General features: G+C 37.3%; 1 protein-coding gene across 4 annotated transcripts in view; it reads left to right on the top strand.

Annotated features, from left to right (window-relative positions):
- LPCAT (lysophosphatidylcholine acyltransferase) overlaps positions 1 to 22482 on the top strand; it is a 125626-nt gene that overhangs the window by 78821 nt on the left and 24323 nt on the right. For 2 of the 4 annotated variants that reach the window (XM_046613747.2, XM_069133893.1), the window contains exon 3: positions 11373 to 11590. The exons of 1 other annotated variant lie outside the window; for it this stretch is intronic. In XM_046613747.2, coding sequence (XP_046469703.1) covers positions 11373 to 11590 — 218 coding nt within the window. The remainder of the gene's footprint in view (positions 1 to 11372; positions 11591 to 22482) is intronic. One more of the 4 variants, XM_046613748.2, reaches the window with a different exon arrangement.

Genomic DNA, 22482 nt, shown 5'->3' on the forward strand with positions numbered 1-22482 from the left:
GAAGAAACGGCAGCGATACAGGAAGGAGAAAAAGGTAGTAGACGAAAAATCTAGGACAACGAGAGGAGACTAGCGACTGCTCCTGGTGGGTTGAGCGTAGAATAGACGGAGTCGTAGTTCGATTCGCCGAGCTTGGGTACGTTCCGATATTCGCTCAAAACGTTACACGTGCCAAGCGAGGGACTATGCGCTTGGATACGTTCCGGGTTTGAAGCGCTGTCAGCAATCAGTCGCTCCGTTATTCACAGCATTGAGCGGCGCTTGGAATGTCGGATCGCTCTTTACGTATGCAACATTTTCAGCGTTTGGAGCGAATATCAGAACGCATCCCTTGTCGCTGTCGTTCGATGTCGATCCTTCTTCCTGGTAATATGAACCACCTGTTTACCGAGATTACCGATAGATGTTGGGTTATGTTCGTCCTGTGACTTCGTCGTTGGCACCAACTCGTACTGTACAGTCGCAGCACTATAGAGCGTATAAAAAAAGGGATATTTTAAGGTTGTAAGAAGTGAGCCGATCTTGGCTGCAAATAGTGGTGGCGCTGTTAAACGTAAGATGCCAATCTAACTATAGTTTAAGATATAATCAGTGTAACTAACAGATTCAATTTCATTACTCAACTTAGTATCAACCAGCGCCATGTTGGTTGTTTTATGGACCCCTATTTGCATCCAAAGTTTGACCACATTTTGACCGCATCGTAGAGAGTTGCCCTCCTTCTATAGGCTCCATACGCAGCACTTTACTGACCAGTTCATATCATTGTCTATCCTCTGGCGAAGACACACATGATGCCTCCCGGTCAAAGGTTTTTCCGGTAGGAGAGTGACGACATTATGCAACTCATAATCAGAGTCGGTTCCACCAGTGTCATTGTGCTCGGCATTGCGCTTCGGCTAATGAAATAACTATTGTCGTTGCCGACAGAAACACGGCATCGAGTCTTCTGAATACTCTCGACGGTGATAATAACCGCTGGAATGGTAGTAGTTAAGAATCGGTCCAGTACCTAGCTAGAAGTTTGTGGGACGGGAACTCGTGGTTGCGCTGTTAGCGCGATTCGGTACACCGTCTCCGCAGTATCCGGGAAAGCGGGCGACTGTTTTCTCCAAGAGAAGTTTGTCGCTCGGCTGACAGAAGCATTTCCTTGTGCCTGTTGCACATTTTTGTACGCCAGTAGCCGAAGCGGTACCGGAGGTTCTGGAAGAGGATATACCCTGGTCCAAGTGCTTTGCAAGGCACAGCAGAATGTGCATGTCAAATAACGAATAGATAAAGTCATCGGGACAATAACTGGTGTTGATGTTGGTTCCCCGGAGGTTAGAAATGTCGTCGTTGCCCTGGATAGCTTGTCATAGTCAAATTGTTGCTTGCTTACGCCGAAGCGTGGTTACAAAGTTTACAAAGAAAGAATTAGAAACTCGCAGTTTATCGTCTAATTTGTATCAAGTTCGCTTGGAGTACCCCGTCAGGAATGTGTGTTCCGGGAGTTTCCTTCGGTTGTTTGCTGTTATGAGGCGATGAAGGGCTGTTCTAAACATCATGTTACAACAGATATACGTTAAAGTCGGGATGTGCAAGATAATTACACGCTTTGGAAATATATATTTCTATAAGAGGAACTTATAGATTGAATTGCAATAAAAATGCAATGGATAATACTCGCCCCCGTGCTACCGAGAAAACTTTTCTAGCGATTAAATGCATGCATATTTTGCATTGTACTCAGCCATTGCAACAGGTCATGCAACGTCGAAGATACAGATGGTAGAACACATTTGCAGATCAAATTCTTCACGTCACACCAGAAAGCATAATCAGTTATTGCGTTTGCTATTTCTCACCATCTGTATACTCGTAAAATGAACGCTTCACTTTGCGGTACAGTTAGAATACTTGAATAATAAAACGGGAGGTTTCACGACGAAACAATAACGGTTCCCTTCATTCAGACTACGTTGTAAATATAAGCTGCGTTCAATAAGTTCTAGAATCTCTTGTACAGTTCACTTAACTTTTTTAGGTCTGCGATGAAAAAAAATCACTGCGAACCTCTCAAGTACGCTTTGGAAATCTCTGTGAAACTCTAGAAATTTCTCTGAAAACTGCTGGAAATTCTGCTTCATCTCTTTTTTCAGGAAATCTGTTCAAAGTAAAAATTTTTCAGTTTGAAATTTCTACATTTTTCGAAAAATATCGTAAAATGTCGTGTTCTGCAAAGAAAATTCAAAGGTTTTCTTTGAAAATCGGTTCAATATCTCTGGCAAAAATATTTCTCTGTAAAACTGTGAAACTTCTCGGCAATTCTCATACTAGTTGAACATACACGTACATCTTACACAATAATATCAATATTTTTTGAAAACTTCTATATACACTAAGTTTGAAATATTACACCAACCGCGAGAAAGGATATCATGGTTAAGAATCTGAATAACTCGTTGAAGATCAATTTTTTTGTAACACTGCATTCGGAAGATGGACTTGATTTTTGAAAGATGAAATTATAAAGAATGAATAACTTTTATTTAGTTAAATGTTTTGTATTCGCTCTTAATTGGAGCACGTGAAAGTGGAAAATTTTCATGCAAAAAATGTTCTCTGGAAAACTCTGTTGAAAGAGATTCCGTTGCTGCACTTGCAAGCGTACATATTTTCAGAAAAATGCAGAAATTCGAGCTGAAAACTTCTTGCATTCAACAAATTTTCAAAGACAAATTTTGATTTTTCTCTGAAAAGTGTTCTAAACAATAAATAAAGGCAGAGTGTACAGTAAATTTTTTCACATAAATTTTCAGAGTTTCGCAGATTTTTTTTATGACGGAGATCCAGAAAAATTCATTTTATACTGATTTAAAAGTGAAAATTTTCGTTCCTTCTATTTTTTTTCTGTAGAACATCATCAAACAAAAACATATTTCGAAATACCTGAATGTGCATTGGTTTAAATATTACGAACGGTAGGTCAGAACAGAAAAAAACTATTGATTGACTTTCGTATTAGCCACACTTTATTTTTTACCATTAACAATAAGTCACACTGTGACATTGAATACTGTGGAAATTATCAGTTCGCTGTAAGGAAAATGAAATACTTTTCTCTGTAACATTTCAGTTACTGTGTAATATTATTGGTGAATGGGAATTACACGCTGTTATACGCTATCACTAACAAATCAGCCTTACAGAATTAAATGTTATAAGCAACTATCAGGTGTACGAAGCTTCGGGGGAAACATGCCTGTACGTAGGTATATTTGGTAATGAAACTCTCTTCTCATATCAAACACAATGTGAAATTAACATTAATTGGGTGTATGGATTCAATTAACGACAACTTGTCTTTCTTTCATTTCCTATACTGTATGCATTGAACATATTTCTATATCGCTCTCGCATACATTTGTCGGTATATCATTGTTCATTTCTTGTCAACGCAACAGGAAACCTTCCTTCACCTCTCTGATTTTGTTCCAATTTCGTTTAGGAGCAGAGAAAAAACTGTTTTGTAGAAAAAATACAGCTTACAACTCATTTACAGATTATTCTAACCTTTTAGCATCCTGATAAAAATTTGTTTATGTTTAATGTCATTTATTTTTAGCAACTCGTTTTCTGGCACATGTTACCTCTCTGATTAAGTCAGCAGCAAAGCCGACGGCTGGTGGAAAGCGAAGCTTCCTGATAGTTTAGTTCTTGCTTCCCTTGTTTAAATTTCATTATATTTCGAGGACATCTGCAGAGTACCTCTTGAAGGTGACCGAAAATCGGTCTTTGACTGGCTAGATTGTGAAATTTTTTTATAGTTTCACAATTGAGTATTTATGACACTAAATTACAAAACTTATTGATTGTGAGTATCAGTGTGTCTCAACTCTGAACTATAATCATACTTTGTTTAACTTTGGTTCATTACGGTGAAAAAAATTATACGAAGAAAGAACCAGTGTACATAATTTTTTAAATACTTAATTTTTCAGGCTAATGAAAAAATGTTGTATTGTAAATGATGCAGTTTCAGGCTTTCGTCTGATGAACAGGTTAAAAGGAGACAAAAAGAATAATATCCAAACTGAATTCGTATATTTTTCACTAAGCGAAATTTGGGCATAAGAAAAAATTCCTTTCAACTCGTAATATAAATAGTTATTGGTTCTTCTATAACCAATTTTCGTCAGGATCACGTAACTCGTCGAACACTTCGATAATGATTTGTCGCATGCGATGAAAAGTACTTTTTGAAAAAATTGACGAGATTAAAATACACTGGTGGAGAATTCTTGAAATACGCGAGCCGTTTTTAAGTTGAATACTTTGAACAGCAGCATTTTCGGATACTTTCACTTCGGTATTTTTCAAAAAACTCACCGAGTCATTTGCACAAGTACGGAAAGTGGACAAACGATAAGTGTGAAGTTTATAGCGTGTGCCGCTGAGGCGAGTGCTGCAATTGCTCGAGTGCTGATATGAACAAAGTATGGGCCAAGGCTAACGCTATAATCACACCAGTCAAATATAGCCCTTCCGTACGTATGACACGCGCTACTGTTTGCAACACCTGTGAAGAAGCGCTCAGGGTGCCACTGGCAGCGCGTAAAATTGAGATTAGCCAACTTATGCTGAATGACACAGTGCCAAAAATTGAGTATTCCAAAGTGTGCATGCACTTTCATATTTATTACATATAATATAGCGTGTCAATTGTACGCATACGCCAACATTGTTTTACCGCACTGTTCGGTACTCTGGCACTTGGCACACGCTTCACAGGTTTCAAAAATCAAACTTTTCAAGCAGGTATTGCCAAATACAGGATGCTTTAGTGTGCGGTGATCACCGGGCACTCACAAATTCCCTGCAAAAAACTGAGACTAAAATTAACTCTTGACAATTTTTTCTATATAACGCGATCATGTTTTACGCGTTATTCCATGTGTATTTTCTGTACACAAAGTACCCGTTTCTACGACGGTCGAGTGAGTTTGCGAATGCGCATGCGCGGTGTACTGAAAACACCACTTTTCACTCGTAGGACTTGAAAGTGGCCTTTTCAGTACTGCGTTCATACGCTGTCACGACAAACACAGCGAACTTATCTGACGTTACGCGACCCAAACCTCAATTTCGTTCTTAGTGAAAAAACGCATAACATTCTCTTCTTATGTAAAGAATCGTGTACAACAAGGAGGCAACGGTCTGTCCGCTTCACGTATTTGCAATATTCATTTTCGGCTCATATACGTGCTCATATGCAACTTACATTGCAAACTCACGCTCGGTCCACAAATACCGAGTTTGTCTCCTTGTTATGCAATATACTATTTGAAGCAACGGTTTTCCAGTTAGAGAATCTGAACTCACCAATCAGGGCGCAGATGAAAGACCACCGGCCGGGCACGCGAACCTAAAACGCAAGGCTAGCGTACGCTGCGCCAGAGAGGGTATCGTTTCTACAAGTGCCGATACTACAAATTCGGTTCTCATGCATTTAACTGTCAATTTCGTAAATTTTGTTTAGTTTAATTTAATTTAAATTATTTGTCCGCCACTGGTAGGAACGAACTTGTAGGCATCGACACTTGTAGAAACGATACCCTCCCCAGCACGGCATACGCTAGCCTCGCGCTAGGCTCGTGCACCCGGCCGGCGGTCTTCCATCATGCGCCCTGATTAGTGAACTGTAATCGGCTCTACCTCGAAACCGATATTAAAAAAAAAAAAAACATTTTCAAGATTAATTTTAGTTTTATTTTATTTTTTGTTTGGAAGGAATCCGTGAGTGCTCGGTGATCCCCGTATACTGAAACACCCTGTACACTATTTCGCTTTCTATAACTGTTGATTTTGTTTCCCTTTGAATGTGAAGTCAATTTATACAGAAAACTGTGATTCCGTGCTCACGATAAGACCATTTTTTTCACAAAATAATAACAATTTTGAACGCCTGATAATTTTTCAGGAGTAAACTCATAGTTGAAAGTCATCATTTTTTTCCGCACCTCAAAAACTTGGAGCAAAATCGTAGACGTGAAGGCAAAATTTGATGGACACAAATTTATTGAGTCAACAAAATATAATTTTTATTTACACTAATGTACGCTGTATTAATGTATGTATTGTACATTGACTGTAATTCTTAACCACGAATAACAGTAAAATACAACAACTAATCGCAGAAAATCATCAGTAATAAAAGTGACTGTCATAAAATTTCAAACCATGTATCCAAATACATTCAAATTCAGAGGCAAAAAGATACCTACACGGTTCTTCTCTTTTGCACATAGACTCTGAAACTCGAGTAAAATCGTTGTTTGTGAATGTCGGGATATATATCGATAATTGAACATTCCTAGGAGATCTGCAAAAAATTCTACAAGTCGAAAAGGGACTTATATCTATACCTTCAATTGTTGAATATGAATCATTGGCACAGAGATACGGTTAATACAAAGATAAAGATTCATATCTGTTTGACCTCATAGTTTAGGGCCACTTATGGAAATTATTTTCTAATCCCAACAATCATCTCGAGTTGATTCCGAAGAACGTTACAACTATTTACGTAATCTTGCTACCACGCATGGATTTGAAAATATATACAGAGTATTCATTGTCAGTGAAGATATCTGAAGCAGACAGAAAAAAACAGCAATATTTTCTTTTTTCTTATTCCGGCAGCATAGTGTGGACTGGGGCGTGACCGGTGCAGCCACGATGATTGCATCGCTCCATCGCTCAACTCATTCTTAGATAATACGATGTAAGACGAAGACCTAAACACCCTAAGAGTCAACCACAGTATCCGCTATTCTTTCAGTCGACCGCAGCGTTACTGGTGGTTAACGTAAGAACTTTCGCCGTCAGGAGCGTACATATGCGCTAAATCATTTATAGCGCGTATAGGGCCCTGAACTTCTGTTAAAAGTTTCATGCAAACGGTCTAGTCAATGAACAAAACCGCGAAACAAATAATTGAATATGAAGCGGTAAAAGCACCCATTTTTCTCAAACTGAAGAAATACAGAAAAATACTGTGGAACACAAGCAAATTTAATAATAATATAATTCATCTCTTAATAATGTCCAAAAATATTGTTGTGATTTATGAGAGCACTATTACAAAATGTATTATTTATTTTATTTGTTTACATACATAATTTTTAAATGTAATCTTTGCTTTTATGGAAACTCCATATTCTACTATGGCTCCAAAATTTGCTTACATTTCACTAGATTTTTCTAAATTAGTTCACATTCTAGCATATAGGTGCTTGTAAAATAGCAAATCTAAACTCATTACAGATGGGATTGATTAAATATATTGTTGCAAAATTAGGGTGTTTTTCGACAAGAGCGTTCACAATATAAAAAATTTTCAGCGAATTTAAAACATGTTTTTCTGATCTTGATCGAAGCCTTGCAGAATGCCACCTATAATCATGCAAAACAATGATAAAATTGGCTTTGCCTCTTGTACCATAGCGCGTCGGACGCATAACCCTCTCAACATCAAGCGCGTTTGTAAGTGCATTACTCGACCTTGTACGTCGAAAGATCTGTAAAATTACAAAAAATTATTTCGCGAATTTCTTTCCAATATTTCATGTGAAGAATAGAATAGGTAAATGCAATGGAAAGAATCATGTGCAATTTATGTAGTGTATTGAGTTATGACTAGCTACCAATCTAAATGATTAGAGAAATATTTGTACTCACTTCGTATCGCCTTTGGGGCATTTTTATACATGCGGAGTATCACCATCGAGTTGTAAGCTTCTCACGTTGCACAACCTTCCAACTGTTACTGGACTCACTCGGTATTGCCTCGAGATTGTAGCTGTATTTACTTTGTGCAATTTTTAGTGTTACATTTTGAACTCCATGCTTTCGTCTGGTTGTTGCCGAATTCACTTGGCTGGTTTCCAGCTGCTCAGCTGTGTTGAGATCAAGAAACGGAAAAGCTGAGATCTTGTTTGACTCTGCCCATTTAGTCCACCTCTTTCAGGGAACTCGGTATGACTTAAAGGTAGACTCTCGCCAAAAGGATTCTCTTTACAGACAAAGGATTCTACCGATCGTTAATAAGATACACAAAAACTAGATATGGGCGAAATTTAATGAGACGCTACTCATACTAAAATTTGCATGCGCATACACATTCACATACATCGGGATGGTACAGGCGATAATACAATAAAATTATACAAGGACGAAATTACAAGATATAATCACACATGATAAGAAACAAGGAATGAAACACTTAAGATAAGGTAATGGGCACACGAAAACCTGAGGAAAAAATAACAGGTTGAAGATCCCACAATGGCGTATTCGACCGATCGTGTCGTAATCAGCCGAAGATATTTCACGTGGTAAAATCAAAAATAATAACTTGGTGAATCGTGAGTGAACGAAAGCTTACTTACAAGACAAAGGTATTAGTAATACGTGCAGGAAAAGGATCAGAAACAAGGTATGAACACAACGGTGCAAAGGTAAAATGCGACGCAGGAGAAGATACGTCTAATCGTAGCGATAGTAGGACGAGAAATAACGCGATCAGGGCCTTCTTCCCCCCTTTTTCGGACGCGACTTTAAAACAAAAACAGGAAACAGTCGGGAGATGGCATTGTTGCGTAGGCGCGAGGAGTTTCTGGCCGATAGTCCTGGCAGAACTAGCAGCGCTCAGCTGTTTCACTGGGTGTCTACCGAGATTCGAGTAACGCCGAACAGCCAGGTTTAGCGTGTCCGGGTTAGAGTAGTTACGGGTAATGTCGATAGTTAGGGTCGTTATCATCCCTCTAAAAAAGTTTACACTCGTTCTCGGTAGATGGGATTGCAATCCGCCGTTTGATGTTTTGACCGTAAATTTCCCTAAGCGTAGCGAAATCGGTGTGGATCTGACCCACGGTCTTACATACAGGTCTTGCGACTCAATAGAATTCCAATGGTAGAGAGTGGCTCCTCTGTTGAAGAAAAATCCAGATGGAGCTGCGATCGAGGGATGCATCAACATAACCTACAATGTTTGAATAAGCCACGGTCTTAGGATTCCACGCCCATGTGACGCGCGAGCGCGACTATCGTCATCCTTGTCGCACCGGACATCCCTCGATCGCAGCGACGCTAGCGGCTTGAAACGTTAAGAGGCCCACGTCGAAACTCAGAGTCGCAAGACCTGTATGTAAGACCGTGATCTGACCCGATTTCACGACATCTTGACCCATTTTGGTTCATTCCATCAGCTGCTTGACACAATCGCGGTGATGACGGTATTGGCAGTAGGTGTCAGGGTACTCCGGAAAAGATGAAACAGAGGCCCAGGTACTCCAGTTGAGGCGTTGCTGGATATGACAGGTTTGGTAGTGGCAGCATCCTGCTGACGGTATAGGTCGTGTCCTAGTGACTATCTCGCCCACCTTCTAGTGGGGGCATCACCTCAGATAGCCCGCTCAATGGAGAGATAGGGTGCTCGGGTCGCAGGGACACATGTTTACAAATAGCAGTGAGGAAATATTCTAGGTAATTCTAATTTCGCCCATATCGTGTTTTAGGACTTTTTGTCGATAGCGTTCCTTGTGAAAAATAGTGTAGAGCTGGTGGTCGATAACTCGCGTTATAAGCGCAATGTATTACTTAGACTTATAAAGCATTCATGGTATTTCGCAGATTCGCGTCGACAAATCTGGACGCATAGCATGGTAGTCTGTAACGAAGACGATTTAGATTGTAGATTAGACTGCCTCAAAAAAAATTCATTTTTTTTTTGATCTATCACTTCATGAAATCATAGTTTTTAACTTAAGGTACGCTTCGATCCGTTACATGTTTCAATAATTTTCACTCGGTACGTACTCTTTAAAACTGTCACGTGAGAACAGAAAATTCGTTAGCAAACTCCGTACTGTTGCAAGGATATAATACTTAATTTTTGTCAGAATTTGTCGAAAATTATTTGAACTGAAACTCTAACTAAAATATACAGAGACGTATAGAATTTGTCGAGAACTATTAGATGCCACCGGAAAAACTGTTAACTTTCAAATTTGATATTCTGTCGGGAGTGGGTAGGTTAATTTTTGTCAAATTAATTTCTCGATACTCATCACCGGAACAATTGTTACTATCCATCAAAAACTGTAAACCTATACTGGATGCTACCGGAACTCATGTAATTATTTTGATTTCTTTACGGTGATATACCAAGTTCACAACTTCTGAGCATCTGGAAACCACATAACTCCGTATTACGACTGCCGGAAATTCGACGGTTATAAAAATGAAGAAAATTCAAGCAAGTCCCAAATTTATCCAGATGAAAGATGGGTCCGCTTTCTCGCATAACGTGACGTGGTAGTCCTTCGTGATTTAGTTAGGACGATGATTAAGATTGGAAAATAATCTCCAGAGATGTTCCTAAAAATATGTGAAATAAGTTTTATTTCACTGCCAACCGTTTTGCCGTAAAAATTACCTCACTCTATTAATTTCAAATAGTGAAAATTCACTAATTCACAGTTATAAGCGAGGTTATAAGTATACCAGTGAAATATACCATTGTACACATATAGACGATTCGGTAAATTTTCTCTAATTTTCCACTGATTTGCAGTGTATATGCAATGAATTTTTTCGGTATTATACTTGTAACTGATAATTTCCACTAGTTAAAATTTAGAGGGCAAATTCATCAGTTGAAGGTATACGTGGGGCATTCCATGTAGATTGAAATGAAAATCTGAAAAAAATCATGGATGCTAATTCAGACGGGACTGGAATATAAAAAAAATAAACTAAAACACAATGAAAATGATGAAGGTCAATAGCATGTGAAGTTGGCCTGAAACGCCCCACATGTTCCTTGAAAATCTCTATTGAACTCTTCTATAAAAATGTTCTCTTACCGATTGCCTTCAATTTGACAGAATTTTTGGCAATGTAGCAAAACTCATGAAAATTTTTTTATGGTGAATTCTTAAGAACCTCTGATACATATTTTATTGTGATAATTAATCGGCGAGTTGTATGGTTTAGCAGGTTAAACTTTTTCTTCGCTGAAAGTAATAAAATATTGTACGGTTACCAATAGAAAGAAAACTTGAGTTTGCGACATGTCAACTGTCAGGAAAACTATGTTTTTGTTAGTTCAAACTGAATTCACTAAGATCTCGTCAAATAAAAATATTTTGCCATCTGATAGATTTTGCATCGAAAAACCTGCGAGCGAAGCCTAGTTTTATTACTGATGATTGCAAAAAGTTGTTTTCGTTGACTTGACGTGAACCATTGACCTAGAAAGGAATTTACAGTCAATAGTAGATAAAAATGTGAAAGAAACTGACGGAGGTGAATTTCCTTGCAACCAGCAGCAAGATTATCCCTTGGCTCTGCTTCCTCGGTCGGCTGACCTACCAGGCTGGAGGGATGCGGATTATCGTTCGCGGGAAACAAGCCACCAGGGGGGAGGCGCCAATTCTAGTCGTAGCTCCGCACTCCACCTTCATTGACGGAGGGATTGTTTACGTCACTGGTTTCCCGTCCATTATCGTCCGCAGAGAGTCCGGACTGAATCCCTTCATCGGAAGTACGTCCTTTATTCCTTCGTATAACTTACTCGGTTTCTAGCAAGGAAATCCTGCAAAATTTCATAATCTAATTTCGTTGAAATCCGGTGAGACATGTAATTCCCCTATCACAAAGTAACAGATGAAACTCTAGTCGCTAAATTTACCTATCGTTAGGTAAGCATCTTCGAGACCATTAATTGAGATAAATTTTGTCCTGCATCCCCTAAATACAATCTATTTAAAAATGCAATTTACAAATTGCTTGGACTGGTACGAAAATTTAAAAATAATAAAAATACAAAATGAATTAGATTTGTTAGGGAACTATAAACCTACGCCATGAAACAATTGTAAAATCATTACCAGTTAATTTAACTTGGAAACTCTTTATTAAAGTCGACGATCAGAGTTTCGAAATTTTGAAACGTAACTTCTTTCGAATTCAACTGTGTACGATTGAACGATATAGTTCGTATAAAATAGTCACGTTCAATTATCTGTCTTTCTTGACCTCTAGATGAATGGTTGCAGTGTACTGTGAAAAAATTATCGAAAATCAACGCCTCTCAAATTTTATTGAAATTTACAGATGATATATTTAATAAGGTTCACTTGTGAGGTGGGAAAATTACTTACCACACACCAGCGCGAAAATTTGAGCGGACATGCATTTTTTTTTAATATCGATCTTAAACTTTCAGGTTTTGTGTTTGCAAATTGGGGTACCCCATGTGTACAAATGTGGCACCCAACCTTCATAATGGCTCAAACAATAAATTTTTGGCCGCGGAATTCTAGTGAATTTGTCATTCTTGCAAAAATTCATAGTCCCACTGTAATAAACGATATTGAAAAAAAGTTGTTGATTGTAATTATTCATTACATTCGTCTTGAAAGGATTTCCTACGATGCACCTGTAATGAATTTTTAATAATATTTATTCATCTTACAATGACACATAAACTGTATCCATTAGAACTTGGATGATTATAATGATATTGCATATGACGCCGTTTTGGGGATCAACGGCAGAAGAGCTGAAAAGAAAATTCATCTCTAGTAACTTTCGTAGAAGCCATCTGTTCACAAAACGAATAATTCATTGATACGAACTGCACAAATAACGTACGATTTCGCGAATAGATAAAATTATGAAATATTGTAATAACTCCAAAATGGTTGATAATCGAGATTTTTCAGTTAAAATTCGTGGATTTCCATTTTTTTTTTTTTTTTTTGCCGCAGTTGCTTGGAAGTTCGATTCTCGAAGTCCTTGGGGCGTGCGTTAAGTGCCAAATTTTCGAACAGCGCTTTAAGGATGTACTGTCTATACATGCTCAACCAAATAAGTGAGTCTCATCGACAATATTGATGACTTTACGATAAAATAAAAATCGGGAAAAATCAACCATGATAAAGACGATAAAACAATTGAATTTAAATTATAATAATGCTCAAGAGTCATCAACAAATCGTTTAAACAAAACACTGTACAACAAATTATCAGGGAACATTTTTTCTGTCATGTGAAATGAATTCGTTGATTTTTCTGAATACACGTGAATTTTTAGAGAATTTTCTCATTGTTTTGAAATTTCCGTTTTCAAAAATTTGTAATGATGTATTTACGAAACTATTCGTTCAATGTGCCGGAAACTTATCAATTGTAACGTCCAACGTTTTGATGAAAATGTATGCAAAATTCCTGATTTTTCGTCTACTTTTTAAAATTAATAATTGTTTTAAAACGGAAATTTAAAATAATAAGAAAATTAACGAATTCATTTCACATGACAAAAAAAATACTCCCTATAAATTTGTTACACAATCCTTTGTATAAACAATTTGTTGATAACTTTTGGGCAGCATTACTGTTCAAATTTAATTTGCTCATCGTCTTTATTATGGTTGATTTTCGTCCGATTTTTATCTCATCATTAAGTACTCAATATTCTCGACGACTCACTTTGGTTGAGAATGTATGACCAGTACATCCTTAAACTAACCTTTTACATAACTTTCCGCATTGCCAGTGGCGGTACTAACAAGTATCGTCACTCTGAAGTCCTCCTCCGATTTCATTGCAACTGATATATGTTGTAGAACATTGAAAACTAAAAGATACATCTATTTATTTATCTGCGGAAAAACGGTTCAAAGAAGTGATTTAACAGATTCATCCATAAGCAGTCGACCGATTGCAATGAATCGACGAAAATATTTCTTAGGTAAATCAGTGTAAATATCACTATACATATTGAAAAAAAAATTGACGGGTACCACCCCTCAACTTTTCTTTTTTTGCACCCTTTATTCAAAAGTTGTGAATGGAATTAAATGAAACCAGTGCCATTATAAAGGGGAAACAAAATGGAAGCTTACGTGTTTTTGCACTTTACCAAAAATGTGAGTCCAAGTGGGTAAATTACCCCTTACATGAATTTCCTTATCGTAGCTCTGCCCCGCTTGTTTAGAATGTATCTGCTGATTCAAAATATATCTGTCAGCTCGTAGTTGACGTTTCATTACGTTACAAAATTATTAGGCATCTCTGAGAGGGTGAACCACGCTCTCTATTTTCCTCTTCACTCTCGGCATCAAACATTTTCCAATCCATTCTGTCATGAGTTGTGCCATTGTATTGAAAATACGAATGTTGTGTACGTGTACTCTTGCATATTGAAAAAAAACCTCCATAAAAGGAGTAAACTAGTTCTTAAATGAGGGTGACTATATTCGTATGTTGGAAAAATTTCTATGCCATTTCATGCGTCTGCGTAAGAGTATATATTCAATATTAGCGTGATCGCCGAATCTGTTGTGAAACAGTGATACGCATCGATCACCAATCGATTTTATTAGTCCTATATATATCTTATACGGGGAAGATTGATTCTTTGTACCAACTTGCTTCTGTTAAAAGTCGAACATTTTTAGCAACGATTATGTATGATTTCTGAACCGATTCATACATTTAAATCACAGGTTTAAATCGAACTAGTATCTTTTTCAAAAGAATGTAACTAGATAAAAATGTTCAAAACAGGCGTTCAACAATTTATTCAGAAATATATCTGATTATGAAAATCACTCTAGTTTGATCACTATGTAACAGACTTTTCGCAGTAAGTAAGTGATAAAATGATATCTAAAATCAAACAAAGGTTATAGTTTAAATGAGACCAATTATTTGGTTTATGCAAATCCACTGTATCTTCTCAAACAAGTCTGACTTATTTTACTTTCAAAAACATTGCAACGAGCAAGAAATTACTTAGATTATCATATATGCGAAGTGAATATTCGTTTTAATTGAATTTTATTCCTTTCGTTTTGGTATTTTCGCGAACCTATAAATGAAAACAAAAGTTGGACAAACATATGTACCGTACATCCAAAATTGTCTCGTCACATTAATAGTTTCTTTATATTGTTTAACTATGCTAAGTTTTCTCACTTTTTTTTTTGTTTGTTGCTTAGATTTTCGTCGATTCAATGCTGTTGTATTTTAAATAATCAAGGTAACTCGTGGCGATGTATAGTACAAAGCCTAATCGTGATCGAATTATTATTAAAGTACGTTTCGTTGCAATTGAATGTTAAGCTTTCATAACTGAAATGGCTTGTATAAATGGTAATGGCCAAGGAATTGACGAAGAAAACGGAAATCATACTTCGTCTGTTTGCTTTAACTTGGGTCAGTTAAAACGGACGACGTGGTTCGATTTTAGCTTCAAACTTGGCGCCTTAAACGAATGCCACAACCATTACAAAATATCACATTTATATTATATTATGCATATTTTTATGGTATAGACTTATGATTAAAATTACATCTATTAAGAATCAAGGCTCGAAGGTGGTGTAAAAATGGTGGTCATCGGAAGAATGTCTTAAAGACAGAGATTTTTTGCACCATTCACATTTTACAACAGCTACATGATTGCAATCGGATATCACACGATAAACTTTGATCAGCCGAAACCAAAATTAACAGAGTTTTCGGTAATAAAATTACTTTTGAACCATGAATATGTGAAAAGATTTACGTACTGTAGAGATGACAGTTGATTATGTGTAAGAGATTGCAGTATAATAATATTACTCCTTAAATGTAAATTCATCTCTGAATCCAATGAATTACGCTGTCTGAAAAACGTCGTACAAATTTTTTCCATACCCGGAATCCAAACAGGGGTGACTCCTGTCACGTCCTTCAGACCTTAGATTCTTTTCCCACACCCTTACAGCTACTTTATATGCTATATCTTCTTCTTATCATCACCTCACTGCTTTAATTTCCACACCGCATCAGCAGAATGCTCGTTTTACTCCTGCACTGCAACTAGCCAGTCCCTTGCATCCTTCCCCCGTATACTCACTCTCAAGTTATCTTCCATTCGGCCAACATTCATCTCTCTTTCCTTTTTCCTCCTCCACATCTTCTCATTGTACTCTCCATATCTTTGACCGTAAGTCAATTATATACTTGAACATTCGACTCCTCAATGCAGGTTCCTTTCATTTCCTCTGATCCTTCATACGACTGCGTAGTCAACGGGTTACGAACCCGAAACAGGTCGGAATAACATCACGGCTGGGTGTAAATGTGGTCATCGATAGTCGCTCGTTATGATCACAATTATACAACCAATAACACCCCCACAAAAAATTTCAAAATTTTTTCTTTTTCAAATAACTGAATAGTTTAGTTCTACTTGTATTATTAATAAATCGTTAATAATATATGAATATGTGTGACCAAAAAAATTATATTCCGGAGCAAATGACTTTTATCCAAAATGTCATTGTTAAAAAATCTTCAAATGAATTTTTTTTGTTCTGGAAAAATGTTACATACCTGAATTCAACATGCACTAAACAAATCTTTAATAATATCTCGATATTGAGAGAAAAATTTTTTTTTTTTGCCAAAGCTTTTTTGGAGATCCATCGTGCCCCGGTTGACCCAGTCGTGTCTTTTTGTATAATCATTGGAACCACTCATATATGTATGTTTATTATGAGGAGTTATTTCTCGAACAATTTTTAGGTAGTGTTCACTTTAAGAATCTATTAATAACACGATGTCACTATCGACATTAGGGAAAAATACTTTTTTCAACCAAGTTCTGAAATGCTCTGTTAAACATGAAAAATATTTTACATGATTAAAAAACAATGTACAATCAATTATAATATATACCAGAAGTAAGTTCCTCAGATTTTGATGCCGTTATAAAGACATTTTCCGGAATGAATAATTCTTTTTCCACTCTTTGCTCAAATTCTCCTCTTGTTTCTTTCAAAACTATAAAAAGAAGGAAGAGCAATTTTACATCAGCGTTCATTACAGACTGGATCGTGTAGCTATGGCTTGTAGATTAGACTGACCGGAAAACGCATACAACTTTCTTTGTTCCTTCCATTGCCAAATTTCGCCCCCTGTTGATTTCCAGTTAAAATTCGGTTTCATCTGAAATGTATTTATTTTCTGCTCCGTACTTTTCAATAAATGCTTCAGGTCTCGTAGGATAGATGCACCGGTTCTGGCCACTGCTACATTTGTAACTACATCCGCTATTTTAGGGAATTTTTAAGCTTTAGGTTGTCCAGTCACTGAGAGAGAGAGACATAAAAGGGGGCTTTCACTACAAAAGGTCAAGGAAAGTTGTAATTTGGTAGATTTGTACAGTTTGGTGTCCCAATTGATATTCCGAGTTTGCGACCTTGGGCGACCGCCGCTCGCGCCGCCATATTGGCAGAATGGTATCAAAAACCAGTTTTTCGAAAATATCTTCTCTCCAGTGCCACCTAGGTCAAAATCAGTTATTAGAAAAATCATAGAGCATGCAATTTCCTGCAGCTTTTGTGTGAAATATTTTTTAATCAGATGAATAGTTCACGAGTTACAGCGGAGTCAAACTCAGAAAATTTCTACAATTCGCAAAATCACTACAGTTTTTCTGGAAATTTCAGTAAATACCGATTACTTAATACGTACTACCGTTTTTTTATTCATTTCAAACAAATTGACGGTATTTACAAAACTTTTAGATTACATTGCTACGATTTTATTCCAGGACTAAACGAATATTAGCGTAGAGGACTTCAGAACACAGCAGGTCAGAAATTATTTCGGTTGGGGCCAATACAAAAGACCCTAGGAGGGTCTGCTATCCCCTCTCTCTGACCCCAATCTTTACGAGCTAAACTACGTACAGTACGTGCAAAGGCATTATGGTTCTAACACAGTCGTTGTTTTTGACCGTTATCCAATTAACGCAGCTACCAAAAGTACAAAGAGTGCCGAAAGACTTCACCGTTCAAATAAACAAACTTCCGCTGACGTACATCTTGATGAGTCGATGGTTTCAACCGTTTCGCAAGAAAGATTTTTCTCAAACGAAACAAATAAAATTCACTTGATTTCGATGCTAAAGAAGAAACTTGAAAATTCTAATTTCATAGTAAAACAGGCTACAGAAGATGCTGAGACATTGATTGTTAACACGGCGATCAGTATGTCTGCATCGTTTGATCCCGTATTCATAGTAGGAGAAGATATCGATCTTCTCGTCCTGCTAACAGCACTGGCGAGATCTCATCCAAACGTTTACCTTCGCAAACCAGGCAGAGGAAAAATTGTTGAAAAAATTTACTCTCCTCGAAGTCTACAGTACGGAGAAATAGTGGCGGAAAACATATTGTTCTTGCATGCGTTCAGCGGGTGCGACACTACTTCTTCTGTTTTCAACGTAGGAAAAATTAAGTTTATAAAAACACTCGAAAAGAACGAATATTCAAGGCAAACTATACAAGCTTTGAAAGAGCGAAACGCAGATCCCGAAGTCATTGCTGCTGCGGGAGAAAGCTTTTTTATTGCTCTTTACGGCGTTTCCAAGGAAAACATCATTACTTTGGGCTCCCTACGCTATCAAAATTTCGCAAGATCCGTCACGAAGAGTAAATTCAATCTTGCTGCATTACCCCCTACAAGGGAAGCTGCTTCACGGCAACATTCCCTTCGGACCTACCACCAAGTTCAGGCTTGGTATGATATACACGAGAGTCCAGAGCAACGGGGTTGGGAAAGAAGCAAGATTGGGCTTACTCCAGTAAAAACAACGAAAGATCCAGCACCAGAAGCGCTCCTGAAATTTATTTCGTGCAGGTGCAAGAAGGAGTGCGGTCGAGCATGTGGGTGTAGGAAAACGGGCTTGAAATGTTCTGTTATCTGCACATGCTGCCACGGAGACGCGTGTGAAGACAGCGGAGATATTTTTGCGGGCTCAGGAGGAGGAGAAGTAGAAGAAGACAACGTCGACGACGAGAATGGAGACCTGAACGTTGCGAAATTATTGGCACAGGAAGTCGGAGAAGACAACGAAGATGAAAACTCGAAAGAGGAGGGAATAAATTTGCAAGAAGCTATTGATATGAGCGAGCCTGACCACCTAGGGCATCGAAACGGAAGAAAAGACATGAGTAAATAATGAATCGTGGATTAGGCCTACTGGGGATACCACACTCGGAGAAAATTATGGTTGTCTTTACCATAAAAAATAGTGTGCTCAGGGGACAATACGAATTTATAGTTAATAGAACTTATTGCATTATGTTGTTCCGAACTATGAATTTATGGTTGCATCTGACAAAAGTTTTATGGTTAACGGTACAATGATAAAGACCCTGACCATATTCAAACATTAGTGCGGTAAACGTGATAAGCTTATCGTTACTCGATTTATAATTTGGAAATTTTAGATTGCACTTCGTTAACTTTTACTATACGAGTTGAGTAGCTTCATCGTAAATGTGTAGTAAAACTGGAATGAAAAAAAATAGATGAGGAACTCGTAGATAACTCATCTCAATGATTTTTCGTGAGCGCAGACACCATTTTGACAACTTATCAGTAACTACAACCGTTGAAAACGCATTTTGGATCGATTAAAACCTAGCGCATTATGTTTTCATAACCGGGGCTCGAACCCCTTTCGCTCGCAATCTTTGGATTATAAAATCTGACACCCTACCTACTACGCCAAACTACCTTATGAGAATCTATGACGTTATTTGATTGATAATACAATGTACGGTCCATACGGACATGACGGGTACAGTCACTGAAAACTGATCAATAAGATTATTCCATTTATCAAGTGAATTCAGCAGAATTTTTAGTAAATTCCAAGTACCGTAAATGAAATTTCCAAATATACCTGATACATTTACTGCACAATGAAGTGAATTCAAAATACCCTTTTGCGTGTTTCCAACTAAGTTAAGCAAAATGACAAAATTATAACGCACATTTATTGAGAATGCTTAGTAATTCACTTTATAACACGAAATTTGTAATTCAACTACACTTTTGTGTTGTAAATGTGTCGTAGATTTTCAAATATTTTCTACAGTGTATGTTTAGTCGTTGAAACTATGTTCGTATGATCTTGTCTGTATAATTACTGTATTAGCGTTAGCCACATTTAAGTCGAGTCAAACTATGTATGGTGCATTCAACTCTGACAAAAGTTGCAGAAATCATCTCGGGTGGTCTAAATACTTATCCGTAAATAGTTGATTATAAATTAGTTAATTGAACCATACTCTATACTATCGAAGAGTACAGAACAGAGCTCACCGCACTATACGAATATAATCCTGATGAACATCTGTGTATGGTGAACATTATAACAAAAAATATAGTTCATTGTACGATTATTATAGTACCTTTGACGTCCTTGCTTCAACTATAAGTGTATGGTAAGATTGATATTGTGTTTATAGTGCGCCAAACGATAATTTGAGTGAATTCTACTATAAAAATTATCTTTCCGACTATAATATTTTAGCTATACAGATTTTTAACTATATGCGCAAATTTTTGTCTCAGTGCACATTAAAAAAAACACGCCTCTCACTCTACCTCATGGTGCTGCGGAAATGAGTAAAAAACGATAGTACGTATTAAATAATCGGTATTTACTGAAAGTTCGAGAAAAAATGTAGCGATTTTGCGAATTGTAGAAATGCGATGAGTTTGACTCCGCTGTGACTCGTGAACTATATATCTGATTAAAAAATATTTCACACAAAAGTTGCAGGAGATTGCATGCTCTATGATTTTTCTAATCACTATTTTTGACCTAGGTGGCACTGGAGAGAAGATATTCTCGAAAAACTGGTTTTTGGTACCATTCTGCCAATATGGCGGCACAAGCGGCGGTCGCCCAAGGTCGCAAACTCGGAATAATAATTAGGACACCGAACTTTACAAATCTGCCAAATTAGAACTTTCCTTGACCTTTTGTAAGTCAGAACCTACCCATTGCCTGGACTTAGTAAAGCTTGTCCATTGAATAACAAAATAATGTACTGCATTATGTTTCGATGAATATATCTTACTTAAGACTTGAACTTCCATGTCAGACCGTTGAAATATGAACTTAATCTCAATTCAACCAATAACAACGGGTGGCCATATTTGGTACTTTTATAACGAATTCCCGTTTTCGGCCATGGACTGACCACAGCTGGTCATCTAATTGTAAGTGTAGCTACTATTTTTGACTGCAAGTAAAAAAAATGCTGACGGAAATTTCTGATAGCGATGCTGTCGTATCTTCTTGTGTGGATTAAGATGTGCAGAGTGAAGTTACAACTATTAGTAATAAATAAAATGATGGAAATTCTAAAAAATATTCAGCAAAAAAAATAGGTACAGAAAAAGTGGCCGCCATCAGTTATAGCATCGGAAAAATGGTTAGAAATGATGAAAGTGAAGATGAAAACTGTGCAAAATTAGAAAAACGGATTAAAAGAAAGTTGGAAATAAATAAGAGGAGTGAAAAGCTGAAAAAAATTAAAAAGAAGTAGAAGAATCACGTTCAGAAAACGAAAGGCCTCAGACGAAAGAGTAGAAACAAAGCCAGAAACTAGGAATGATGAACTTCAGAAGAAATACTAATTTCCTTTACTTCTAAGTTTTCTTTTCCATATTGTTTCCCTTCTAAAATGGCACTGATTTCATTCAATTCGATTCACAACTTTTGAATCAAGGGCGCGAAAAAAAAAGTTAAGGAGTATTTCATCTCTGAGTTTTTTTCTAATACGTATGACGGTTTTTACATTAATTTACATGAGTAACCTTTTCATTTTTGATTCATTGAAATCGTTCGATTGCTCATAGATAAAACTACGAAATCTCTCCTGACATGCCTCAATTTGGGGGCTTGTTTCACCCCTTCAAATAATTTTTCCGCCGATCGAAAAAGATATGTATCTTTTAGTGTTCAATGTTCTACAACATATGTGAGTTGCAACGAAATCGGAGGGGGACACCAAAGTGGATATTCCTTGTAAGCGGGACTCATTCGTCTGCTTCTCAAAAGCATACTTTTCCTTACAGGCATCACAAAAAATGGTGCGTGTCACACGTGTCAGTTGGCGATGTCTGACTTGAGTGATTAAAGCGTTTGCCTTGGCCCGTGCTGAATTTATACGAGTATTCGTGTGAATGCAGCACTAGCCTTCAGCTCACACTGCAGACTTCATAATTGTCGGATATCACCGACCTTCTGCACTTGCGACACAATGATATATAACACGTGTGAATAGGCGATATCCAACTCGTGTGATTACAGCATTGCCTAACGGCTCGTATCGCAAGCCACACTCGTCCAGATATCGTCTACGTTTCGCACTTGTAATATTTCCGCAATTAATGTAACAGTATATGGCGTTAAAAATTTAGTTATTCGAAAGTGCGTATACATCAAAGAAAGCCCTAGTGTAAAAAATAGAGGATTCCAGTTGTGTGTATGAGTCAACGTTGTTTTCCTGTACTGTATGGGAATGGAGCACTTCCCAAAAAATAGACACGCGCTCTACCGGCCTTATAAAA

The sequence above is a fragment of the Neodiprion pinetum genome, chromosome 2 (genome assembly GCF_021155775.2).
Source record: "Neodiprion pinetum isolate iyNeoPine1 chromosome 2, iyNeoPine1.2, whole genome shotgun sequence".
NCBI classification, from domain to species: domain Eukaryota; kingdom Metazoa; phylum Arthropoda; class Insecta; order Hymenoptera; family Diprionidae; genus Neodiprion; species Neodiprion pinetum.